The sequence below is a fragment of the Peromyscus leucopus genome, chromosome 4 (assembly GCF_004664715.2).
Source record: "Peromyscus leucopus breed LL Stock chromosome 4, UCI_PerLeu_2.1, whole genome shotgun sequence".
In the NCBI taxonomy this organism is placed as follows: domain Eukaryota; kingdom Metazoa; phylum Chordata; class Mammalia; order Rodentia; family Cricetidae; genus Peromyscus; species Peromyscus leucopus.
In genome coordinates, this window is record NC_051066.1 from 128,726,821 (window position 1) to 128,754,090 (window position 27,270).

General features: G+C 49.7%; 1 protein-coding gene across 4 annotated transcripts in view; it reads left to right on the forward strand.

Annotated features, from left to right (window-relative positions):
- The window catches only part of Ttll9 (tubulin tyrosine ligase like 9), a 56,056-nt gene that overhangs the window by 10,331 nt on the left and 18,455 nt on the right, over positions 1-27,270 (forward strand). For 3 of the 4 annotated variants that reach the window (XR_003736411.2, XM_028887471.2, XM_037205308.1), the window contains exons 2-7: positions 6,113-6,156; positions 11,506-11,598; positions 18,184-18,295; positions 19,330-19,515; positions 26,754-26,822; positions 27,145-27,219. Coding sequence is in view for 3 of the 4 variants with exons in the window: in XM_028887471.2 (XP_028743304.1) it covers positions 6,113-6,156; positions 11,506-11,598; positions 18,184-18,295; positions 19,330-19,515; positions 26,754-26,822; positions 27,145-27,219 (579 nt within the window). In the remaining variant the exon portion in view is untranslated. The remainder of the gene's footprint in view (positions 1-6,112; positions 6,157-11,505; positions 11,599-18,183; positions 18,296-19,329; positions 19,516-26,753; positions 26,823-27,144; positions 27,220-27,270) is intronic. The other variant, XM_028887472.2, reaches the window with a different exon arrangement.

Genomic DNA, 27,270 nt, shown 5'->3' on the forward strand with positions numbered 1-27,270 from the left:
GCATGCCTCCTTCCAATTTGAAAATGAGTCCACCATCACGAAAAAATATTTAATTTTCCTGACAGTGGGCATATGGGTAAAACTGAGCTGCCAGTAATCCCTGGAAGGGAACCTCTAGCCTGGTGGGTGGGAAAAGGCTGACTTCTGTATTTGGTATTGGGGTCTGGTTTTTGGCAAATCTCACAAGAGACAGTAATAGTTCTTAAGAACTGTAGGTCCTCAGAGGTGGACTGTAGGTGGGCTTTTAAGAATTGAGACAGAGCAAGACTATTAGGGTGAAAGAGCTGGTGTAGATAGGACAGAATTTGCCTAGTGTCAGGGGTTCCCTGTGAGGATGTAAGCTGCACTGTATAGATTCCCTGTGGTGGGTGGGGTGAGACTTGGCCCTGGAGAGCCACTGTCCTGGCTACCTGGTCAGCCTGGTTGTTTTCCTTAGAGATGATGGAGCTATCAGTCTGATGAGACCGGCAGTGGACAATTCCTATAGCCTTGGGGAGGTGGGAAGTCTCCAGCATGGCCATTATTTGGCCTGAGTTAGATATGGATCCTCCTTTTGCTGTGAGAAGGCGACACTCCCTCCAAAAAGCAGTGTGGGACAGGAGGATATGAAAAGCATATTTGGAGTCTGTGTAAACATTTAGAGATTGTCCCTGTGCCAATTGGAAGGCATGGGTGAGAGTTATCAACTCAGCCTGTTGGTTAGTGGTGTGTGTGGGTAATGCCTGTGCCTCTATTATCTCAGTAGCTGACACTATGGCATAACCCATTTTATGGGTCCCTTCATATAAAAAGGAGCTGCCATCTGTGTACCAGGTATAAGTAGCCTGAGGCAATGTGCCCTCCTGTATGTGTGAAGGGTGAGGTAACAGTTCCTCCAAGGGTTCAGTGCAGGAATGAGGAGAATAGTTAGCATTAGGTTGAGGGAGGAGGCTTGAAATATTAAGGGGTGGACAGGTCTGGAAAGTAAGTGTGGCATCTAGTAATGCCACCTGGAAAGAAAGAACCCAGGAAAGAGGTAAAGTCTGTAAGCCTTTATAAGTTAAGAGATGGGACAGGTTATGATGAGAGAAGACAGTCGTAGGTGACCCAAAGGTTAGCTTCTTTGATTCCCAAATAAGGAGCTCAGTGGCTGCTAAATACAGGGTGCCCAGCCCTGACTGGTAAGGTCTAACTTCTTTGACAGATAGGCTACAGGTGCAAAGGAGGGTCTCAGCTGATGTCCTCGGGTTTCAAGGGCAAATCCCTCCTTCTCTGCTACATAGAGTGAGGAGGGACAGGTTAGGTCTGGGAGGTGAAGCACTGAGGCCTGGAGAAGAGCCTGCTGGAGCTTCTGGAAAGGTTTAGTAATGGGATGAAGAAGAGGCTCATGGGGGAGCCCTGAGCTGCCTTGTACAAGGGGCGAGCAAGGAGAGAAAAAGATGGAACCCAAGACCGTAGGAAGCCAGCTATTCCTAGGAAAGACAGAATCTCCTGTTTAGTAGAAGGGACTGCAAGAGACTGGATTAGATGCTTTCTGTCTACAGTAATAGCGTTGTGGGTTGGAGTAATGGTTAGACCCAAATAGGTGACCTGGGGAGTGGACAGCTGAACTTTAGAAAGGGATACCCTGTAACCTTGGCTGGATAAGAAATTTAGGAGAGCAGAGGTGTTAGTTTGGCTAACATGTAAAGACGGGATGCAGAGTAAAATGTCACTTACATACTGTATTAGTTTAGAGCCAGGAAGAGACAGAGAAAGCAGGTCAGAGGCCAGAGCCTGACCAAATAGGTGTGGACTGTCCCTAAATCCTTGTGGCAGAACAGTCCCGGTCAGCTGTGTGGACAGGTGAGTGTCAGGGTCAGTCCAGGTGAAAGCAAAGGTATTTTGAGACTGAGGACTGAGAGGAATAGAGAAGGCATCCTTGAGGTCTAGAACTGAGAAGTGAGAGGTTCCTGAAGGGGCAATGGATAGGAGAGTGTAAGGGTTACGCACTACAGGATGGAGAGGAACCACTGCAGAATTAATGAGATAGAGGTCTTGAACCAGGCGGTTGGTTCCATTAGACTTTTTAACTGCAAGTATGGGGGTGTTAAAAGGTGAAGAGGTTGGGTGGAGCAGCTTTTTCCTGAGAAGGTCAGAAATGATAGGCTTAAGTTCTTTTAGGCTCTGGAGTGAGAGAGGGTACTGAGCTTGGGTGATATATCTGGTAGGGTCCTGTAACTGGAAAGTAATAGGCGGATGGTGCTTAGTGATAGAAGGGTTCTGGGTGTCCCAGACTTTTGGGTCTACTTGAGAGGCTGGCAAGGGAAAAGAACTGTTAGAGTCAGTAGGGTGGGTGGCTAGGAGACGAAGAAGAGGAGCTGCTGGCGAGTCTGGCGTGAGGCAAATGTGGAGAGCGAAAGAAATGGACGCCCCTACCTTAGCTAGAAAATCCCTTCCCATTAGAGGCACAGGGCAGGTTGGCACCACTAAGAACGTGTGTGTAAGAGGGATGCTTCAGAAAATACAATTAAGTGGTGGGGTCTGATGAGTAGTTGTCCCCCTCCCTGGCAATAGGGAGACGAGAAGAAGAAGTGGGTCCCCAAATACTCTCTCAGGACAGAATAGGTAGCTCCGGGGTCCAGAAGGAAGGAGATGGGTCACCCAGATATTGTTATTGCTACCCTGGGTTCCCTGTGTGAGATGGGAGTGGCCAGGGCAGGACCCAGGCATCGTCAATGGTTGCTGAAAGCCAAGCCTAGGAAGTCAGCCAGAGGGTGGTCCTGATCTGGCGTTCCTATGCCGCTAGGTGCATTAGGACAGTGAGCTGACCAGTGGCCCTTTGGGCAGCATTTTGGGCAAGGCCCTATCGGTGTCCCCCATGGGGCGGTGGTGCAAGCCTGGGCCCAATGGCCTCTTTCCCACACTTGAAACAGGGACCTGGCAGCTTTCGGGGAGCTGGTTGGACAGCATTTACCAGCATCTGGCAGTTATTTTGGGGGGGCTTTTTCATCTCTCCCATGGTACACCTTAAATGCCACTGCTAACACTTCTGCCTGTGGGGTCAGAGGGCCTTTCTCCAAGTGTTTAAGTTTTGCCTTTATGTCGGGGAAGTTCTGTGAGATAAAGTGGGTCATAAGGAGCTGCCTGCCCTCTGGGCTTTCAGAATCTAGGCTACTATATTGAAGGAGGGCCTTAGTGAGCCATTCTAAGAAATGAGACGGATTTTCATCCTTATCTTGAATGATCATTTTTAGTTTTTCATAGTTTACTGGTTTTAGGGCAGCCTTACCGAGGCCTGGCAGGAGGCAGGTAATAAACCTATCCCTGGCTAGAGACCCACGCTTGGTGTTATAATCCCAATGTGGGTCCTGATCAGGAGGCACCTCAGCCCCTGGAGGGTGTGCGGGGTTAGTTTGGTGAACCTCATCTGCTGTGTCCTAGCCTGTTCCCAACCCCGCCTGTATGCCTCAGGAAGTAGGTTATTAGCAAGTATTGTATATACATCATGAAAGGCGAGACTGTATGATTGGGTAATATATTGAAATTGTTTAATAAAGGGAGCAGAATCAGAGGTGTAAGAACCCAGTTTCTTTTCTATCTGAGAGAGTTCTGTGAGAGAGAATGGGACACGGACCTTAACCAGTCCATCCACTCCGGCCACCTCTCGCAAAGGGAGAGTGATTGGTGGGTTTGAATGGCTGGTAGCAGGAGGTGTAAAGGTTGGAGCCCGAGCCGAGCCTTTGGAAATGCCTGCTGTTGAAGAGGGAGGAAGCCAGAGGAGGAGCTGAAGGGACAGCCGCCCTGGGAGCAGGAGTGGGAGCAGAAAGTCAGATAGGCAGAGGTTCATTTGCAGGATCTAGAGTTAGAGGTTCCGGGGTCAGAGAGTCAGTCTGGTTCAGGCGTAGCTAAGAGCATATGGGCAGGAGAGAAGGAATCCAGAAGAGAAGGTTTAGGACTTAAATAGAAAAAAGCTATAATATAAGGCAACTCCTTCCATTTGCCTGTTTGCTGGCAGAAGTTAGATAATTCCCGTAAAATATTGGGGTCTAAGGAACAGCTCGGCTACCATTTTTTTGTTATTTTCTAAGGCATATTTGGGCCATCTCTTAGTATAGAGACAGACAAACTTAGGAATCTTTAAGCAAGGCATTAAGTTGAGAGGTTTTAAAGCCTCCAGAAGGCATCCTAGGGGAGAGGTGGGACTGATGGGGTTGGAAGCCTTATTTCCCATGTCTGCAGCAGAGAGGCAAAAAAATAAAAAAATAAAAAACCCAAATGTGATCCCAAGCCAAGGCCCCAGGCGTCCCTAAGGCCAAGGATGGATCTGTACCAGGCACAGACTGCCAGAGTTCTCGTCAGACGTAAGGCGGGGGCCTAAGGCATGGGAGGCAAGGACTCCCTGGGAGTCCAACAGCATTTACTGCTTCGTCAAGCCAGAAAAATGTGTTGGCCTTACACATCCTGAAGACGCACCAGAAGATGGGGGTCTGACCGCAAGAATTATATCTCAAACTGCAGGCGTGGGAGATGGCTAGACATTTTAGCCTGTGATAGGGACCGACTGTAGCCAGTGAAGACCATGGTCGGGGGTACTCCTAGTCTCAGGGACACCATGGGGCACCGGACACTCGACGGTCATCCCCACGGATCCAGGAGACTGTTTACGCCGGCTGAAAAGTGGGGGACTCACCAATCGACGTAGCCAGTGGTGTGTGCAGGATCCGGCGGCCAGGCAAATGGACAGTGGGTTGTCGTGGACAGAGCAGACTCCCCGGTACAGGTTCCCAGGCCCAAAGTGCCAGGAATGCCTGTTGTGCACGGCACCAGTGATGGTTTTTAGTGGCGCTCTCACCCTGTGAGGAAAAGTCACAAAACACAACAGAATCCACTAACAAGAGTTTTATTCAGACAAGGAGAAAGGGATAGATGTGATCAGGCCTGCTGAAAGGACACATGTGGGAGAAGGGGGTGGGGAGGGGGACATGGGGCCTGCCTTTTTAAGGGCCAACCCGCACGTGCACATGGCTACTCCAAGCATGCGCATAGATCACATGATCAGACATGTGCAACCGTGGGGGCGTGGCTGGAATTCCTATCAAACACACCTACCCATAGAAGGATTGGGTAGGTCTTTTGAGGTGTAAGGAAATCACTCTGAGAAATGGGCTCTGTCTGTGGTAGAATATTAGTTGAAGATGTGTTGTTTTATTTATATGGAATATTTGTTTAGTGATACAAAGATGTGTTGCATTCTTTTGTATTTGTTTGTATTTGTATGCTGTATTTGTTTAATTCTGTGAAGCTGTGTTACTTTGTCTGCCTATAACACCTGATTGGTTGAATAAAGAGCTGAATGGCCAATAGCCAGGCAGGAGAGAGAGACAGATGGGGCTGGCAGACAGAGAGAATAAATAGAAAGGGAAGCGAGGAAGGAGGAGCAAAAGAAGGAGGAGAGGAGGACATCAGGGCCAGCCACCCAGCCACATAGTCACCCAGCCACATAGTCACCCAGCCACATAGTCACACAGCCACACAGCCACACAGCCAGCAATAGAGTAAGAAGTAAAGAAAGACATAGAATACAGAAAGGTAAAACCCCAGAGGCAAAAGAGATGGGATAATTTAAGTTAAGAAAAGCTGGCTAGAAACAAGCCAAGGTAAGGCTAGGCATTCAAAAGTAAGAATAAGTCCCTGTGTATTCATTCGAGAGCCAGGTGGCAGGGCCCCCAAAGAACAAAGTGTTAAAGAAAAAAAAAAAAAAAACACCTACAACAGCTCCTTCCTAGATCTCATGTACAATCAACACTCAAAGTTAGAATGGAAGGCCTAGACTCTTCTCACGGAGCCAGAGGAGTTCTCAAGTGCAGCTTTGGGTTGGCATTTGAAGCACTGTCGTGCAGACCTTTGTACAGCGATCTTGCCTGTGGCACAGTTCTCCAGTGATGGAGAATTCATTCCTTGGTAAGCAGGTAAGTTCTGCCCTGAATTCTGGGCGGAGATGATGAGGGAGAACACAGCCAGGCTAGATGACCTGGGGACCTATGAGCCGCTGAGTGTGGTAATTTGAGCATCTCACTCACTGAACCAGGTTGAACAGGAAAGGTAGGTGGATGTGCAAAAGCGTTACATCACTTTTCTTTTCTCCCTACAGAATCAAAGTAACAAGGGCCATGGAGTGTCAAAAGGAAAAGAGCGGTGAGTGTCCCCACTCAGTCCCTACGCACAGGACCGGCCCTCCTTCCTGCCCTCCTTCCCTCCCCACTCCCTTCTGTCCCCTCCTCAATCTCTCTGTTTCACGCTCCCCACATTTGTCTTTTTGAGTTAGGGCTCTCCCTTCGTGGCCCGGGCTGACCGTGAATTCCCAATGGGATCACAGGTGAGCTCCATGACACCTGGCCATCTCTCTACTACTTAGTTCACCGATTGTGATTGGAGCCCTAGTAACCACAGTGAATAGTTGTTGGACAGCTATTGCAGGTCAGACCCTGGCCACCCCACCACTCCCTGTGCTCTGTCATCAAATCCCTGTCACCCCCACCCCTGGTGCAGACCCTCCTAATGTGTTCATCATGCAGATGGAGAAACTGGACACTCAAAAGAGCCCAGTGCCTGGCAGGGGATCCTGCGCTTGCGGGGCCGGGCTGGATGGACTTGGGACCCTGTCCTGTGAATCGGAAGCTTGTGTACACTGATCCCTCCCCTCTGGTACTCTGCGTTCATAACAGCCTGGGCTCCCAATTCAGCACCTACTAGTCTGCCTTAAGCACGACCTACCTGGTCCGAGCAGGAAAGCAGTACTCTTTCCTGGAGACTTTCGGGGTATGGGGGGGTTTGCACTGCACACATTGTAGCCGGCGTTTGGTCTTCACTGTTCACCGAGGTTCCTGGCTGGTGTGGTGGCTTCGGGCAGCTCTCTCAGGGCTCTTCCAGCCTCTCTCTCCAAATGTTTGGAACCATTTCATCAATGCCAAGCCCCTCCCTCTCTTACATGCGGAGCTCCTTAATCCCATCCCAGGTCTTGACCCTGAACTTGCATCCCTGCCCTAATGAAACCAAGATCACGTCAGTCAAGAGGACCCACCCAGCTGTTTGTACCAGGGCACAAGAAACGTGTTTTGTTTGCCTACGAGTAACACAACAGCAAACTGCATTTCTTTCCTTCATAGGATAAAGTGGCCAGAGTGCTGGGCAGAGGTTTGACGTTAGAGCTTTATGGTTGTGCTGATTCCTCAAGGGCACTCAGTAGCTGCTGCAGCTCCAGCCTTCAAGTCACAGTCAAGACCAGAAAAGTTGGGCTTGGTGGTTCACACCTGTTATCTCAGGCCTGCTGAAGCTTAGGCAGGATTGAGAGTTAACATCAGCCCGGGCTACATGAGGGCCCATCTCACAAAAACAAAACAACAATAACAACAAAGACAGGAAGAGGTGGAGGGCGGGGTTCAGGGCACCCCCCCCCAAACTTTCCCAGGAACTCAGCCTTCCTTGTGTTTTTATCTTATTGATCATAACCATATCACAGCCCCTCCCCCCCGACTGCTCAGAAGCTGGGGATATAAGTAGTCTATTGGTTTCCTTTCTCCTCTGTACCCTTCGTCACATAAAATTACAATTTGGAAAAACATAATAAAAACACAAAAATTGTAGTTCTAGTATTGATTAGTGGGGCTCTGAACATGTGGAACTTTGTCCCAGGGTGTCCCAAACAGAGCCTAGACATGTGGCTTGTCTGGTTCCCTGTGAAAGTCTTGGGTGTGTCCCCCAGATAGCACACCCCAGATAATGACCCAGAGCAAGATATTTGGAAGATGATTCCAGAAAGCACCAGGAAGTGGTGGTGGTGGTGGTGGTGGTGGTGGTGGTGGTGGTGGTGGTGGTGGTAAGCAGGTAACCAGGGAGAGGAAACTGGTGTTGCCGAGGCCAGTGGGCTCCATCTGCCCAGAGAGGGTATAGACCCTGGAAGCCCAGCTGGAGAGTGGCTCCCGAGTCCACCCACCGGCTGTGTTCTGGTGGGGGAGGGAGGTTGAGTCCTCACAGCTTCAGATCTGCTCTAGGCCTGAGTGACCCCCGGCAGGGTCGGGGGTCGGGGGAGGGAAGCTCAGGTGCTGAGGGCCAAGGTCCTCTGGTTGGCACACACAGAGTGGGGAATGCCTGGGGATATGAGCAGGCTGCCACCATGCTGTTTCCACAGCGAAGGTCAGCCATCAGTCCCTGACAGAGGTCCTTGCCCATGCTTCTAAGAACACACCTAGGAACGTACTTGGCCGGAGTACTGAATTTAGAGTGACCTGCAAGTTCAGCCTTAACAGAACTGACCTGCAAGGCCTCTCCGGAGACCTCTGTCAGTACAATAGCCGCTTCCTCCCAGTGTTTAGGGCTTGCTGGTTTCGTGTGTACAACACAATAGTGGGTGTTTTGTTATGTTTTTGTTTGGTTGATTTTTTGAGACAGGGTTTCTCTGTGTAACTGGTTGTCCTGGAGCTTGCTCTGTAGACCAGGCTGGCCTTGAACTCCATCTGCCCCTGCCTCCCTAGTGCTGGGATTAAAGGTGTGCGCCCCCACCTCCCAGCTTGTCCGTGGTTTTAATAGGAGGAATCTCGGCTCATTCAGCTTCCCATCAGCACTGTATGGTAATTACATTCCTTCCCACTTTCGTGTGGACATGTGGTGTTTGCTGCTTGATAATCTATCTCACCAATCTGATGGATTTTGAAGCTGTCTTTTTGTTCAGGATTAGATACTCCTTTGTAATGTTCCACTTGCCCTCTTTTTAGCTAAACCTTTTTATTCTGCTTTTTAAAGTCACTTGAGAACAGTTATTCTCAAGGCCAACCTCACCTACTTGAGACTCTGTTTCAAGGAATAAAATTTTTTTTTGAAACAGAGTCTCTCTAAATACTCCTGGCTGTCCTAGAACTCACTATGTAGACCAGGCTGGCCTCAAACTTACAGAGATTCCTCTGCCTCAGCCTCCCAAGTGCTGGGATCAAAGGCGTGCACCACTATGAATGTCTAAAAAATGTTTTTTATTCAATCTGTTATTCTGTTAGAGAATCAGAAGAAAACTCATCCATAAAGATATACTAGCTGGAAAAGAGAAGATCATGTCCCCTGAAAGAGAGCTGGAAGGAAACTCCCAGGGACACTCATGACCTGTGACCCTAGGGGGTAAAATCTGTCAGTTATTAGGTTTGTCCATCTCTCCATTTGCTCCGTTTTCCCCAAAACTGTAAGTTTAATACCCAGAGTCTAGTGTTAATGATATTAATTTGGTTATTTAGAGGTTGAATCACAGGAATGCTTTGTTTGCTTTAATAGATATCATGTGATTTTGCTTTTGAATCTGATACTGTGATAAGTTGTATCAGTTAGATTTTCTAACAGTGAGTCAGCTTTGCCTACTGGAAATATTCCTCTCGGTTATGAAGTATAATTCTCATTTTTGTATTATGCATTTCCTTTGTTGGTGTATGTTTATGAACATACATGTGCACACCTGTATGTGTGGTGATGGAAATGTAACCCAGGGTCTCCCACATGCTAAGCAAGTGCTCTGTGGCTCACCACACCCCAGCCCCTAGCCTGCAGCTTTGTTTTTTACGTTAACTGTCCACATTTCACTATTAGGTACACTAGTGTCACAGATGGGCCCACTCTTCCTTTTTCTGGAAGACAGTGTAGAACAGACGTCTCAAGGAATTTATTCTCCAGGGAAACCTTGTGGGCCCAGGCCCATCTTTTGGGGTTGTTTTCACACAATGGATTCCGTTTCTCTAGGAAAACACAGCTACTCAAATGTGTGCCACATCGGGAGAGCTGTAGGGTCTGGACATTTCAAGGACTATGTCTTCTCAGCTGCCATACTTAGGTGTGCAGAGGCATTAGTGTGCTCTTACTGTGGTCTTGGTATCTGTGGGGTCTGTAGTGCCCCCCCCATTTCAGCCTACCTGGAGGTAACAGTGTCTTCTCTTTGTCCATCTTGCTGATAGATTTTGCAAGTTTATTGGTCTTTCAAGAACTTTTATTTTATTGATTCAATCAATGTTTTCAGTGGTATTAATTGGTAATTGTGCCCTTTAACATCAGCTCAGAGTTGGAGGGACAACCTCATGCCTGCATGGGGAAGTTCAGGCTTCCCCAACCCTTGGCATCCTATGGTATGGGACAACGCAAACTTGTTCTGCCTGAGGCAGATGAAAGCCTCAGCCTTGGATTCCTCCTCCTGTGCACCACCCAGTGACAGAGCTGGCACTGGGCTACACAGATGCAACCTCATGAGAAGTGAGGACTCCCCACTTGACCTTTGCTGGCACCCCTGGAGGTAGACAACAGGCGTTCTCTTGGTGTTTCACTAGCGTGGAGCCATTACTATGCATTCTGCTGTGGAAGGCTGTTCTGTCTTGGGCTTCCCTAGGCTGGGGAAAGCAGGCTACTTTTAAAGGTTGTTCAGGGCCAATGGCCATGAGCATTCCTGGATGCCCACTGGCTGTCTTTTTCATTTCCACATCTGGGACATAAAGAGGCAGGAAGGAAGCCGGGGAAGTCACTAGTGCTATCCCTTGGGTCCAAGGCCGCCTCCCTGTGTACCGTTCAGTCTTCTTACATTTGCTTATACATACTGTTTGGGGTTATTAGCTGCATTAGTAGGAAGAACAGGGAAAGGTACGTCTGCTCCATCTCTCTAGCTGAATGCTTAGGAGGGGGATCTGCAACCACTTACCATGTGATGTAAGAATTAGTCACAGCACATTAGAGGCAGCCAGACTTGCCTGGGACATGGTAGGGACTTGAGAAATATATTTTGGCTTTTAAAAATCATTTTATTTTTATTTTTATTTTTGATAAGGTCTTGTGCAGCCTAGGCTGGCATCAAACTATTTAGCCAAAGATGACCTTCAACTGATCCTCCTGCCTCCGCCTCCCAAGGACTAGGATCACAAGTATGCACCATCATGCCTGGCTTACTATTTTTTTTATGTGCATGAGTATTATGTCTGCATGCATGTCTGTGTAATCTGTGCATGCCTGGTACCCACAGAGGCCAGAGAGGGCACTGGGGTCCTCTGGGAATGGAGTTATAGATGGTTATAAGCTGCCATGTGGTGCTGTGAGTTGAACTCAGGTCCTCTGGAAGAGCAGCCAGGCTGCTCTTAGTTACTGAGCCATATTTCCAGCCATTATTATTATTGTTGTTATTGTTATTTTGAGATAAAGTCTCACTTTATGGTCTAGGCTGTCCTGGAACTCACTCTGAAATCCAGGTGGCCTTGAACTCATGGCATTCCTCCTGCCTCAGCCTCCAGGATTACAGGCATGCACTGTATGCTTAGCTTAGTATTTTTCAATAGCTCAAAGATGCTGAGAGTTTCAGTTTGCCTAGTCTAAGTGTTGGCGGGCTGTGGTGCCCAGCTCTGAGATACAGCACTTCTGCTTGTGGTTTCTGCATGTAGCGCGTGGCTTTTCTTCCTCCCTTTTGTTCAGAACTTTGGGGACATCCTAGGAAAGTCACGGTCCTGAGCATGTTTTTTTTGCTGTCATATGTTGCAGAGAGCCAAGAACGTTAATTCGGTTCAAGACTGCACTCATGAACACACTGATGGACGTCCTACGCCACAGGCCTGGATGGGTAGAAGTGAAAGAGTAAGACATCTTTTACTCCCTCCAATCAGCCCTTCATCCCTGGTCTCCCAGGTCCTGGGTTCCTTTTGTCTTCCTCTCAGTAGCTCCCTTGGTAGCTACCGGACTTGCCCTAAAGCAGATGTGAGGTTTCTTTAGCACCACAGTGTGTTGCATGCATTGCTGACATCATCGCTATTGCACTTAAGCCTTACAAACATTTAGTGTGATGTGATACCTTTCTAGGTGCTGGCCAATTGCTCAAGACCCTATGGCATGAGCGATGGTTATCACTTATCAACTTGACAGGACCTAGAATCATCTGTAGGGACAAGCCACTAGTTACGTTTGTGAGCGTTTCTGTAGATTAGGTTAGTCAAGGTGGGAAGATCGGTTTTAACAGTAGGCAGAACCATCCCATGGGCTGGAGGTGGGGGGTGTCCCAGGTTGAATTTTAAAAGGAGAAAGACAGCTGGACAACAGCATTCATCCCTTCCTGTTTCTTGACTTCGGGGGGAATTGACCAACTTGCTCCTGCCACTCTAATGGGTTGTACCCCCTCCAACTCCTTCCTCCCTTACATTGCTTCTTGTCCAGTATTTTGTGCACTGCAATGAGAAAACTAATACAGCATGCGAGTGCCCTGTAGGACTCCAGCCCAGTCAGTGTCTCATTGCTCTCAGCAGAAACAAGGAACGCGATCTCACAGACCTGCTGCCCAGCTCACCAGGGACCAGCCTGGCCAAGGACTGCTCTCCCCTGCCACTTATTAGTCTGCAGCCTAGAGTGCGGGACCCGACTGGCAGGCCTTCACTTCTTTTGTGTTAGGCTCTGAGGACAGTGACAGAGACAACAATACATGGCACGCGGCAGTAGGTGCAGTTACTGAGGGCCAAGTGTGTGTCACAGAAACCCACGAGAGACTTTGGCAGGCGAAGTTCCTGACATGGAAGTTCAGAGATGGCAGAGCACGCCTCTCACAACCACCACCACCATCACCATCACCATCACCACCACCACCACCACCACCACCACCATCACCATTACCACCACCACCACCACCACCCCACCACCACCACCATCACCACCACCACCACCACCACCCCACCACCACCACCATCACCACCACCACCACCACCACCCCACCACCACCACCATCACCACCACCACCACCACCACCACCACCACCATCACCACCACCACCACCACCACCATACCACCACCACACCACCACCACCACCATGTGGAGCCCATCTCCTCTAGCCTCTCCATCCTGTTCTCCTCTGGGTGAAGCCTCATCTTCATGACTGAGGCGGAACTTCAGTGTTGCCTTCAAATAGCAGTGGCAGGATGAGGCGAGACCAGTGAATGAGATTGCTCCTCATAGCAGCCCTGGTGGAATTAGCCATGTGCCACACCTCACTGCAAGAAGTCTGGATAATATGTGCCACATGTTCCCAGGTAAATGCAGAGATTCCAGCTGGGCAGTGGTGGCGCACGCCTTTAATTTCAGCGCTTGGGAGGCAGAGGCAGGCAGATGTCAGAGAGTTCAAGGCCAGCCTGGTCTCATAGTAACAGTCAGAGTTACATGGTGAGATCCTGTTTTACCTGTCACCAGGGTAACTTCTGTTATTGTGGAGAAAGAGGAGCATAGATTTGAGGGACAGGGAGTCAACAGCCAACCATGTCAAGGCACCCAATGAGCAATTCATTGTGTTCTGGTCACTAAGCCTCCCAGGCACCCTGTAGAACTTAACACAAACTCAGATCTTCCGGGCAAATGCTATTATGATCCCCATTTCACTAGCGGGAAACCAGGGCACAGAGTAATGAAAATGCCATTTTGAGAGGCTCTGCACAGAAAGCCATTGAGCAGGGTGTGTGCCTAATGCCTTGTCTTTAGAATCTCGGCCTGGCTCCACCCAGTTGCAGCAGCCTCTCCACAAGCAAGGAAAGGAGTGAGCAAGTGGTCTGAAGCCCAGAGCTTCACTGTGGCAGGAGATGGATTGAATCAGCCCACCGGAAATGGTCAGCTGCTGTGGCAGGCGGCATCCGGGTGGCCCTCCCATGATTATTCAGTGCTAATGAAGATGGTGTTTGCCTTGCTCATCTCCTAATCATCCTGGGAACAGAGCGGCTTTCCCTTCCCTGGAGCCAGAGGCACCATGTATTGTAGGATGAGTCCCAGAGTTAGGGCACAAGCTAGAGGGGAGTGGGCGGCTGGAAGGCGGTTCAGAGAAAAGGAAGCTGTCCCCATTTGCTGGTGTCCTTGAGTCCCACCTGTCCCTCCAGCCTCTGTTCTCCGGACAGGTGGCAGGGGATCTGAAGCTGACACTGTGGGAGCCATCCTCAATGGCTCATCCTAGACTGGATGCTTTAAGAGTTGTTAAATCAGGAAGCGCCCACAGGCCAGGGCCTCTCCACCTCTTCATTCTCTGTGAACCCAAGTCTTGGCAGACTTACATTTATAAACAGTTAGGTCTTGGTTGAGACCATCAGCCTGTCTGTTCAGACTTAGAGCAGATGTGGCCGAACATATCCTTTCCTGCTCTCTGCTGAGGGACAGGATGTGAAGCCTGAAATGGCAGCAGCCACTTCAGGAGCCAGACAGGCATCCGGGTACTTTAAGGATGACAGAATGAGAAGGATCCCTGGCCTTCGTTAGCCATTTACTATCTTCCTCCATAATTAAAGAGTGGCCACATAGAGCGAGCATGATGGAGGTATGTGCATGAAAGACCCTGCAGTCTCAGGTTGGATTCCAGTCCATGCTGTTCTACGAGCCTTGGCTCTCGTGGGTCCTAGCCAGCTCTTCGAATTCAGCTCTGACATCTTTGCTTCCTCCGTGGCTTTCCTTCACAACCTTGAACATGCCCTTTCCAGCCCCAGGGCCCCCATTCTGCTACAACCCTCTCCCACTGCCCTCTTACGTTTCAGATCTCAGCTGAAGGGTCACTTTCAAAGGGTCCCTCAGCTCCCGGGTCTCGTGACTGCCTCGCCCCAAACACACTTGCCAGTCCCTCGCTGTGCAGTTATTTCTGTCTTGATTGTTGGGGATCAAGATGTATCTTGGTCAAGCTTACTGGAGTGTTAGCAACATCTGGCCAGGTGTTTTGTCATTGTCACCCTCATCTGCCCCCCACCTCTCACTGGCACCCCTGGAGACAGCCTCCACGAATACAGATGAGCAAACGGACAACCCCTGAGGGATGATGGGAGCGATGAGGTGCTGATCACTTTGCCCATTCATATGTTCCTGGATCCCACTACTGTCTTCCAGTGAACATAACCTCAGGAAACAGTTCTAGAACAAACTGTCCAGAGCCTGCCCAGAGCTCAGGGCAGCCATGACAGTGACAGCCCACGGTGAAAGATCTACCTGTCACCTTTTGCCATCCCCTCCTTCATCTCTCCCCTTTTTATTGAAAGGTAATTTCACCTATCAGAAAATAAACCCTTTTTCAAAAAGATACAATTCCAGCCGGGCTCTGTGAGTTCAAGGCCGGCCTGGTCAACATAGTGAGACTGTTTCAAAACAAAAACAACAAAAACTATACCCTGTCTCAAAACAAAAACAACACCAAAAACCAGTTCCATCCCTTTTTTCCCTTATAGCCCAGGCTGTCCTGAGCCTTACTGTGTAGCCGAGGATAGCCTTGAACTTCTGATCCTCCTGCCTCCACCTTCTGAGTGCGGGACTCCAGGTCCAGTTCAATTCCTGTCTTTTATGCTCATAACTTTGTGTAATCCTCACTGTCCCACCCCAGAACATTTTCCTCTTCCCCTAAAGAGACCCCGCCCTCCAGGAGTTCCTCCCAAGTTCCTTTCCCTACAGTCCAACCTCGACTTCAGTCTGCTCTGCTCAACACCTCATACAAACGGAGCTGGACAATTACCCTTTGTCCTCTTCCCTCCCTTCCTTCCCCCCCTCCTGCCCCCTCCCTTCCTTCCCCTCCCTCCCTTCCCGAGTCAGCATCTCACTAGTAGCCCTGGCTAGCCTGATATTCTCTCTGTAGCCTCAGCTGCCCTCAGACCCTTAGTGGTCCTCCCGCGTGCTGGGATTTTAGGTGTGAGCCACCTTGCCCAGTTTGACTGGTCCTGTTTCAAAGGTGCAGCCATGTTGAGCTTGAATTCATTTGCATCAGTACCTTACCCCATTTCCAATGCTGGAGGCAGAATCCAGGACCTCACGCATTCTAGGCTACACATCAGCTACTCATCCCCACCCCTATTCTGTCTAAATAATATTCCATTTCATACCAGATTCTCCTTATCTAATCATTAGCAGATGGACATTTGAGCTGTTTCCACACTAACATTGTTACTAATAAAGTCTGTGAACATTCATGTACAAATTTTGAGTGGATATGTTTTTATTGTGGAATTATTGGGTCTTGTAGTAACTTTGTGTTTAAATTCTTGAGGAAGTATCAGAATCCTCTGAAGTGGCTTCTCCATTTCATGTTTCCAGCAGCAGCATACATAACCCCAGTTTTTCCACATCCTTGCCAATGCTCATTATTATCCACCTAAAAAAAAGTGCTATCCAGGTACAAGTTTACTGGGATGTCATGATGGTTTTTTTATATTTTGGTGATTAATGATAACATTTTCCTGTGCACGTGGGTCATGTGTAAATCTCTACAGAAAACATTTATTCAACCCCTTAGCCTGTTTAAAAAGAAACTCAGAACAAAATCTGGAAGTGGAAAAACTTTATTAAAATTTTTTAATTAGCATCCCAAACAGTAAGTTTCGTGATGGTGTTGCCACACATGAACCTCACTCTACTTTGCTCATATCCCCATTTCTTCTCTTGTTCCTCCATCCTGCTGGCCCTCCTCCCTAAGCAGATCCTTTTCTGCTTTCTTGACCCGTGGAGATGGGTAATTCCTGACAGTGCCACTCCATCCCACAGGCCATTTTTATCCTAGCCCATGTGATTTACTTGGGATTTCCCCAGAGACTCACTTGTTCCTACTTAAACACCAGCCTTTTGTATCATGTGACAGTGATTACCAGTTTGTCTCAGTACATATTATTTTCCCACTTAACACTCAATTAAAAGCAGGGATGTGGCTATTAAACTTTTAAAAAGTCATTTGGAGCTTGTTGGAAATACGGGGCTCACATGCTCAAAGACATTTCCACACAGTGTCCCCTGCAAGGGACAGAATAATTCCACAGCACCCAGCACCCCTGAAGGCCAGGTTCCGATGCATGGTTGGCATCCAGGAGGAAGGCTCATCGAGCAGCTGAGGAACTAAGAGACAGTCAGGTCCTTCACCTCTGGAAACTCCAACACCCAGCGGAACTTGCTGGCCACTGCTCCCCCTGCTCTATAGAAATCTCAGTGCTCAGCTACTCAGACGTTTGGCCAGCAGCTCCCGAATGCAGGTCAGGGTTCACAGCAGCCACAGCGGAGAGGCTTGTCCACATGCTGCTGGGGCATCAGCTGGGAAGCCCCATGTCAAGGTCACCACGTGTCAGCAGACAAACGCCGTCATTTTTGCTCACACACTTGAGAACTCTTTGTACTGTCTGCAGAAGAAGGTTCTCATGGCTTCTCCTGGTCTCTGCAGCCTGCAACCGCTGGGATGAAAGAGACAGTGTAGGCCTTTGGGAAACACAATAGACCATGACATTTTTCCTGACTTGCTCAAGGTCAGGACTGGCTCCGTTCATCACTCCAGGTAGCCACCTACTCACTGCTGTATGTTTCAACTTCAGATCTCTCAAGGCGTTTTTTCAAAACTCAGCCTATTTGGCCTCAATAGGAAAAAAGAAAAAAAAAAAAAAAGCAGACTGGAGAATATTTAGTCAGGTTTCCATTGTTTGGACAAAATATTTTCTAAGACAATCAACTTAAAAATGGGAAAAGATGCTGCAAGTAGTGGCGTACACCTTTAATCCCAGCACTAGGGAGGTGAAGGCAAGTGGGTCTTTGTGAGTTCAAGGCCAGCCCGGGCTACATAGAGCGCCCCCCCCCCCTTTAAGTAAAGGTTTATTTGATTCTGGAGGTCTTAGCCAAAGATCAGTTGGCCCTTTCCTCTTAGACCTATAGCAAGGCTGAACAGGTAGCCAGGAAGCAAAGCCAGAAGCCGAAAGTCAAGAGCCAGAGGGGCACTAAGAGCCTGCCCAATATCTCCTTCAAGGGCATGCCCCTCAATAAACGAACATCCTTCTTCTGGACCCCATCTCTCAAGGGCTCCTCCACCTCCCAGTGATGCCAAGGCTGGTGATTATGCTTTCAACACCCCAGCCTTTGGGGAACAATCAAAATTCAAAGCAAAGAAGCAAAGAATGGGGCAGAGGGGGTGGATTTATTGTTCCACCACCCTATAATGCAGCCTGCAGAGGCTGCAGTGGGTGACTGATGGACAGGATGTTCAAGCAGGGCGCACCCTGCACCTTAGGAAATGGTTGGGACTGGAGCAGGTGTGATCAGTCTGTTGAGAAGTAATATAAGGCCCTCTGGGCTCAAGATGGCTGCATCTGCTGGTGCCTCAGGGAAGCCAGCCGCTGCGGCCAGCACTTCCCCCTCCACCCACTCATGTTAGGTGCTGTGAGACTCAGTCCTCAGATCTGACCCTGTCTTCCTCACTGCAGTGAAGGCGAGTGGGATTTCTACTGGTGTGATGTCAGCTGGCTGCGTGAGAACTTTGACCACACCTACATGGATGAGCACGTGCGGATCAGCCACTTCCGGAACCACTATGAGGTGAGCCTCAGGTTCCAAATGCCTGAGAAGTGTGAATGGTTCCAGACCAGCAGGCTGTCTGTTGGCGTCCTTTTGACTGTTCCTGCTACTCTGAGGGTGGAGGCTGGGACCAAGAGGTGGGCAGGAGGGCCAGCAAGATGGCACAGTGGGTAAAGGCTTTTGTGTCCAAGCCTGAGGACCTGAGTTCAATCCCCAAGACCCACATAATGGGAGAGACTGACTCCCAGAGGCTGCTCTCTGACCTCTGATGTATGTGGGTTCTATCAGTTAAATAATCAGAATACTAGAAAAGGCTCAAAACAAAAACAAAGCTTATTGGCAAATGTTAGAGCTCTCTAGACAGAGGGGGGCCCAGAGCTGGGTGCTGCTGACTCTAAGGGAGCCTGGGGGTTTTTCTAGGGTTCAAGTATCCCCATTTTGATAACTCTCCCTACACTTCCATTGGTCTTTTGTTTGTTTATTTGTTTGTTTTTGAGATAGGGTCTCTCTATATAGCCCCGGCTGTCCTGGAATTCACTATGTAGACTAGGCTGGCCTCAAACTCACAGAAATCCCTCTGCCTCTGGGATTAAAGGGGTGGGCCACTATGTCGGGCCTTCCACTGGTTTTAAGGTGTCCGAGTGTGCCTTCTGTTGCAGGGTTCAGGTTGATGTTTCTGTCCACAAACATGGAAGTGATTGTAATAGAATCTCTAGCCTTGGTGCCTGAGTAAGAAAACAACCATTAACAGGGCCCTTGCCTTGGTGCATGGTTACAGAAATAACTGCTCGTGACTAGGATCAGAGTAGTCCCCCAACACTCCTTCCCTCTGTGGTATATGGGGGAAAGAAACTCACTGCAGGTGAAGGGAAATGTCCTAACCTGGGGGAAATGGAAACTTGCTGCTGAGGATTAAAGCTCAGAAAGCGGTCATCATGTCCTCTTTCTCTCATTTTAGCCCCCCCCCAATAAATGTAATGAAATATTGTTTCTAAAAAGAGGGGGCAAGGCAGGGAGCAGGAGGCTCACTGCCTGCCCTGTCCCCTGCTGCCCAGCTTACCAGGAAGAACTACATGGTCAAGAACCTAAAGAGATTCCGGAAGCAGCTGGAGCGTGAGGCGGGAAAGGTGGAGGCAGCCAAGTGTGACTTCTTCCCCAAAACCTTTGAGATGCCCTGTGAGTACCATCTGTTTGTGGAGGAGTTCCGCAAGAACCCTGGGATCACCTGGATCATGAAGCCTGTGAGTGCCTCTGCAGGGAGAGTCGGGGTGGGGTGGGGTGGGGTGGGGCCTGGGGTCCCTGGAAGGAATCCCTCCTGTCCCTTTGAGTAGTTTCCATGAAAAAGAAGCAACTCTATCCCAGAACCATGCCATGGATGTCCTGCCTGAGCTCCCAGGCTGGGGAGCCTGATGTAGGGCATTCCTTCCACATCCACACCCCGAGGCTTCTGCTCCCTTAGAGAACCCTGGGACATGCAGGAAAGCACCTCCACAGGACCCTCAGGCCTCCTGAACCAGACACGTGAGGGGTCCTGTACCCAGCTCTCCTGAAGAGTTGCCAGCTGCAGTATGTTTGGGAACCACTGCCTTACACTCAGTTATTTTTATTATGTATAGTATTTATTTATTAATGTGCGAAAAGAGGGCACCAGATCTCATTACAGATGGTTGTGAGCTACCATGTTGTTGCTGGGAATTGAACTCAGGACCTCAGGAAGAGCAAGCAGTGCTCTTAACCTCTGAGCCATCTCTCCAGCCCCGGCACTCCGTTATTTTTAAAGAAATGTTTTAGATTATTTTTATTTTATGTGTCTGCATGTTTGGCCTGCCTGTGTGTCTGTGCACTACTTGTGTGCAATGCCTGCAGAGGCCAGAAAAAGGTTATCGATCCTCTGGAACTGGAGTTACAGACCACTGTGAGCTGCCACGTGGGTGCTGGGAATTGAACCTGGGTCATCTGGAAAAGCAGCAAGTGCTCTTAACTGTTGAGCCATCTCTCCAGGCCCTGCCTTCCAGTTTTGCCACTCAGTGTCACCTAGGACCAGGAGCAAGAGCCAGGGCGTTCCCTCGAGTGAATTAGATCAGAGTGTCCAGGCTCACCCCATCTGCCTTTGAACCTGCTCCCGGGAAAGGCATGTGCACACTCAAGTTTGCTTATTTTGTCCTGGCTGTCCTGGAGCTCACTATATAGCCCAGGCTGGCCTCAAACTCAGAGATCCGCCTGCCTCCGCCTCCTGAGTGCTGGGATTAAAGGCATGCAGCACTGCTCCTGGCCACACAGGTTTGTGAAAGTGACCGGACAGGGTGAAGGGAAGGTGCTTCTTGGACTTTTGGAAACGATAAGAGAAATGGCGCACTGCTGTGCATCTAACTCCAAGCCTTTCATCTAACTGTGTTCTCATGTCTAACATGCAGTTTCAGGGAACCCGAGTCCTGTGACAGTCCTGGGTCAGTCCTGCCCCAGCTTACAGACAAAGCAGTAGGTGGCCCAGGGAGCCTTAGCTCAGGGTCACCCAGCCCTCAGGTGGCAGATACAGAATTACAGTCCAGGTACTTATGAGGCAAGGCAGGAGGAGTATTAAAGTTTAAGGCCAGCCTAAGCTACACAGCGAGTTCCAGGACAGCTTGGGCCATACAGTGAGACCCAATCTCAAAACAGATCAAGGAAACAAATCCCAGGCCCAGCTGAGCAGAAGCAGCACCAGTTCTCATCCTCCTCAGCCAGCACGCCTCAGCTCTGGGACACACACACACACACACACACACACACACACACACACACACACACACGAACGGATGGACGGCACTACCCACAGCTGCCTCAGCTCTGGGCCACACACACACACACACACACACACACACACACACACACACACGAACGGACGGACGGACGGACGGACGGATGGCACTACCCACAGCTGTCATGGTATTGCCATTAACAAGCAGTGGGCTGGGAAAGGAAGCCACTTACTATGCTGGTCCCCAATTAGCAGAAAGCCCCGTTCCGTGGTGCAGCTGAGGCTGCCTGTAGCTCTCTGCTCATCCTCTTCTTCCTGCTGGCACCAGATTGCCTCAGCAGCCTGTTCAGAACTCTGGGGAAGAGCCAGGAGCCGAGGGGCCATTGTAGACTAGTGTGTTTTCCTTTGTACTACCTTGCCCAAGTCAGTCCCCCTTCAGGCACCCATGCTAAGTGGCTACATCTTCATCAGCCAGTCCCAAGCCTCTTCAGTCCCCTACAGAAGGCTATGCCCTGCTACTCTAACCTCACCCTCTTCTTAGGCATCCTCTTCGGCACAGAAAACATAAGGGGGCTTTGGTAATGCTCCACCCCCAGCCTCCCCCACAGTACCACTCTGTAGACTCTTGGTGCCCCAGGACCATCCATCTCTCAGCTTTACTCTCTTAGGGATAAGAAGAACAGGCCTTCAGCCACTGGGCATAGTAGTGCATGCCTGTAATCCCAGCACTTGGGAGGTAGAGGCAGGAGGATCAGGAACTCAAAGTCATCCTCAGCTACAGAGTAAGGGCTCGAGTTTTAGCGTTAGCATTCATGCGAAAACCAGATGTGGTGACTTGTGCCAACAACACTGAGGTGTTAGAGATGGAAGATCCCTGAGGATCACTGGCCAGTCAGCCTGGCTGAATCACTGAGCCCCAGATCTCAGTGAAAACTCCTGTCTCAAAAAGTGAAGCCAATATGCTGGGTGTAACGGCCCGTGCCTTTAATCCCAGCACTTGGGAGGCAGCCACAGCTGCATTGTTGTGTCTTTGAAGCCAGCATGGTTTACATAGTTCTAGGACCTCCAGAGCTGCACAGAGAGACCCTATCTCAAAATGAAGAAATAAAGCGAACAGTTTCTGAGGAATGACATCTGAGGTTGACTTCTGGCTTCTACACACACGAGCACAGAACAGGTACACCAACCACACACCTGTGTGTTTCCCAACACTTACAAATGTGCACACACAAATAAAAATTTAAAAAAAAGATGAAGCAAACAAATAAACAGGTCTTTGGGTTTGGCCCTGGAAAGCCCAGTCTAAGGGCTGAGGACATAGCTCAGAGGTAAAGTGCTTGCCTAGCCTGCCTGAGGCCCTGGATCCAACCCTCAGCCCTGAAAAAAGGTCAAATAAAAACAAACAGAATTTAAGTCCAGTCCAGTATAAAAGAAACCACACATCCAGCTTTTCTCCCGTCTGCCCCTGCATCTCAGCTCCTCTGCTGGGATCGAGGGCCTGGGCAGGGCACAGACCCCAGGAACACAGCATCTCTTCTTGTCACTCTCGGGCTACAAGGCAGCAGGTGTGTGGGTCAGGACTGTGCCTGTCCGTCCGTCTGTGTGTCCATGAAGCTGCTCTAAGCCCCAGGTGGTGGGATCTTGGACAACCTTAGCTGTTCCCCGCTCTAAGGCATTTTGTTCCTCTGCTGAGTCTGAACGGAGGTGCTGAGGCTGTCACTGAACCCTCCTGGGAGCTGTCCTGCATGGCTGGTAAAGAGCAGAAAAACCATCTCCCAGGGCCTTAAGCAAGAGTGTGGGTCTCCTGAACTGTCCATCCATGCGTATGTGGCGACATGCACTAACTGAGTCACAGAATAATGCTTTATTTAAAGCCACTTTTGATGAGACAGGATTGACATATGAAATCTAAACAATGGCATGAAACTGGAGAGAAGCATATTCCCATGACAGAACAGTGGCTTTCAGCCAGGGGTGGTGGCACGTGCCTATAATCCCAACACTCGAGAGGCAGAGGCAGGAGAATTGTTGTATGTTGGAGGCCAGCCTGGTCTATCAGGGAGTTCCAGGCCAGCCAGGGCTACATAGCAAGACTGCCTCACAAACCCAAAACAAAACACAATAAAGAAAGGGGGCTTTCAAAGCATAGCATTTGAAAATTACAAAAGAAAGCAGCTGTGCTGAAAAACAGTTATTAAAACCACGTTAGTCTGGGCCCTCCAGGACGTCAAGAAAGACTAAATATGCCAGAGTTGTGCCTCTTGGAGAAGATGAGCAGGGCCAGGCAGATGGAGCTGAAAGACTGGGAGGGAAGGAGAGAAAGAAGGATGAAGGGAGGGGAGGGATGGAGGGAGGGAGGGGGAAAGTGTGAGTGAGAAGTTCCTACTGCTGCAGAATGTGCAGCTGACCCCCCACCCCCCCACCCCCACCCCGAGTTGCACTGTCTCTGTCTGCAGAGCCCAGAGTGCCTGGGGGTGGGTGAGGGGAGAGCTGTTGCACCCAGGGGAGTACTCTCCTGCAGTGGAGACCCATGCGCTCTCCATGGTGCAGCCCACACACTAGCAAGCATCCTCTCTCACCCTCATTACATATTAAAGGGCCTAACAGCAGGTTCCATCCCTACAGCAGCTTCAGTCCTAAGACACACAAGTACTCTTCTGACATCTAGGAACCATTGTCACGTGATATAAAGAGACTGTAATGGCTTCTGATGGTAAAGTCACAGGTGTGACTAATACGCCCAAGATGTGTTGCCAGCACGCATCACAGAAAGAAATGCAAAAGTCTGCTTAGATATGAATAAAACTAAAGATGAAAAAAAGTCTTCTCACTGAAGTTCCTAGACCCTGGGTGACATTATTTAACAAGAACAGTCAAGCCAAGGATGGTTTATTGGGTAGCTAGCTCAACAGTGCCGTTAATTCCTACCCAGCAGGCAAGCTGCTCCTCCCAAGTCACAACATGGCTCCTGTAGCTCTACCTTCCCCTCATCACACTTCCACCTGCCACCAGACAAAGGAATACTTTGTCCTTGCTTCTCCCTTGAAGAAGACACAGACTTCCCCCAGCAGACTCCCTGGCATCCTGAAGGCCGATGCCTGAGCCGATCACATGGCATTAGCACGGAGCCACCACGAGGACTTAGACCCTCGGCCAAGAGCCCCTAGGAAGAGTTGATCAAGTACAGTTTGTTGGGTGGGATGATGTGGGAGAGGCTTTGTGGGAGACCATTCATTTACAGGCAACACTTCACAAATGGTACCAGTGAATGTTACATGATGGATGTGGTCTCTGGGGGCAGGGCAGGACTGTAAGAGAATAAGGACTGAGAGTGGCCACACTGGTATAAAATCAGTTACAAGGTCTGGTGAGGTGACTGTGTTGGTAGAGTGCTTGCCTAGCATGCACAAGGCCCTGGGTTCAATCCCAGCACCAAACTGCACCTCAGGCTGGCAGCAGAATTTAGCAGCAGTATCCACATAGCTCTGGTTTGGCAGCCATAAAAGTACAAGAGTTGTGCCGGGCGTTGGTGGCGCACGCCTTTAATCCTAGCACTCGGGAGGCAGAGGCAGGCGGATCTCTGTGAGTTCGAGGCCAGCCTGGGCTACCAAGTGAGCTCCAGGAAAGGCGCAAAGCTACGCAGAGAAACCCTGTCTCGAAAAACCAAAAAAAAAAAAAAAAAAAAGTACAAGAGTTGAGAGGGAGTCACGGCTGGCAGCTTTCATCGAGGTTCCAGAAAGTCATTTAGACCGTCAGTGTAGGGCAGGATAGTGTTACCCACAAAGTGCCCCGAGAAGCCACTGTGTGAAGCTGGAGATGCCATGTCTCTGCCAGGGAGAGCCATAAGCATGGAGTGGAACAGGTCTAAGGGAAAGACTGAGCTGCAGGCGGCAGAGCTGGAGGGGTGGAGCTCCCCAAGGCTGTTGAGTCCACGTGAGCCCCAGACTCTGCCCTGGAGTGGCATTTCAGTCTTGCTTTGACCTTATATTACCTTGCTATACTCTATCCCTCCCTTCTGAAATGGCAATTTCTTTCTATGACATTGTGTGTTAGAAGTATGTAACTTGTCTTTATATTTTACAGGGGCTCAGAGTAGATTGTCTTGAGTATCAGAAGAGACATTGGACCTAGAACTTCTTTGTGTTTTGTTTTTTTTTTTTAGACAGGGTCTCACTCTGTAGACCAGGCTGGGCTTAAACTTAGAGATCCACTGCCTCTGCCTCCGGAGTGCTGGGATTAAAGGTGTGCTTCATTGTGAGTGGCTCTGAACTTGGGGCTATTTGCTTTGTTTTATTTTTTGAGACAAGGAGGGTCTCACTATGTAGCTCTGGCTGTCCTGGAACTCAGAGATCTGCCCACTTCTGCCTTCTGTGGGCTGGGGTTAAAAAAACATAAGCCACCATGCCTAGATTGGATTTAGGAGTTTTGAACAGAGTTGAAACTGTAAGACAGTGGGGAGGCTTTTGAAGTCAGAAGGAATGCAGTTCACACTGGGATGGCCACCGTCCTGTTGGGGGGGCCAGGGCAGAATGCTGTGCTTAAAGTGATGTATTTGTGTGTCAAGTTGGCAAAGCTTAGGCTTGTGATGATAACAGCTTCATCAGATTAATAAACACCTACAAGATTAATGAGGCACACCCTTGGGGTGTCTGGGCGTGTGTTTCCAGAGAGGTTTAATTGACCAGAGAAGATCCACCTTGGATCCCCATGGGCTTGTGTCCCAGACTGAATAAAGCAGGAGAAAGGAAAAGGCATTTGTCTGTCTCTGCTTCCAGCTCTGCCCAGATGTGAGCAAGCTACCTGCTGTCAGGCCTTCTGAAGCCTGAAGGGCCTGGGGCCCCTGCTGAGAGAATGGAGGGAAGGAGGCTTTGCACTCACTGGGTGCATTCATGCCAGAGAAAAGATGCCTCCCAAGGTCCTGCTCAGTAGCTCAGATAGCTAAAGGACTGAGCTGGCACCAGAAGCCAAAGTTGGTCTCAAAGACCACAGAAGCCAGGCCAGATAGCAGGTCTAAGCTCTATACAGGTTCTGCTGGGAAACGTCAGCCATCTAAGTGACAGATACAGCGTAAGTCCTGGGAATGGTCTGTAGCTCAGTGGTAGATTGCTTGCTTAGTAAAAGCCAGATCCTGGGTTTGATCCTCAGCAACACACACACACACACGCACACGCACACGCACACGCACATACACATGCCAACATACCTTGCTTAACAAAACTATCCTGCAGTCCCAGTGAACTGTGGGGTGTGGAGAGGGTGGTGGGCAAGCTGGCAATGTTCCTATGCAAGGCCAGGCAGGTGAACATCTCAGAAGGCAGGAACACGACAAGATATAAAAAACTCCGCCAGCCCCCTCGCCTCTGGGAGGCCATGAATTACCTACGGCAGGGTGCAGTAAAGGCAGAATGATTCCAGTAGTAGCTGAAGCAAAACCTAATTAGGAAGGCAAATTGATTTCCAAAAAAAGCATTGGATGATATGTTCCAGGACTGGCTGTGATGGTTTCTTAAGTGTCTGTCCTTCTGCATTATTCATGCAAATGTACATCTTTGTAGCAAATCCCAGCTCACTTTCCTCCTTCAGCCCCATGGGGGTTGAATGGCCATTCCTCTGAGCAGAGACTGGAGCCCATGGGGAGATGGACACAGAGATGAGCTGGGGAAGGGCCTGGGAGTGGGGGCCAGGGAGGGACCCTGAGATGAGCTCTGCCTTTCTCCATCCCCCACCCCATCCCCCCGTCAGGTCGCCCGATCTCAGGGGAAGGGCATCTTTCTCTTCCGGAGACTGAAGGACATCATGGACTGGAGAAAGGTGAGCCCCCTTTCTCCTTCCTCCCCCCAAAGCTCACAGGGTTGTCTGCCAAGGTTGCCCACAAGAGTGTCAGCCCTGGGTTCAAATCCTGACCTTGCCCTGCTCTTTTTAGTGCCTGCTGAGGATCCGATGTACTGATGAGCAGGATCCCAATTAGCAGCTGTGCTCTTAAAAAATATGACCAGGGCTTTCCAAACCCTGGGGCTGACAGCGGTGCTGGGGGTGGGGAGCAGGAAGACCCAACTCCCCGAGGCTACAAGCAAGTGCTTAATAAATGGCTCTCCCATTACACACATGCCTATGTATCCCATGCACCTGTCAGGGCACTGTGGGAAAGAAGCTCACCATTGTGGAGGCGCAGCCTGCCCGTACCAACGTGAACCCCTCAGCCAGCCATGTGAGTAGAAGTAGTGAGGAGGGGCCTGGGAAGGATTGGCCTGGCTGGGCA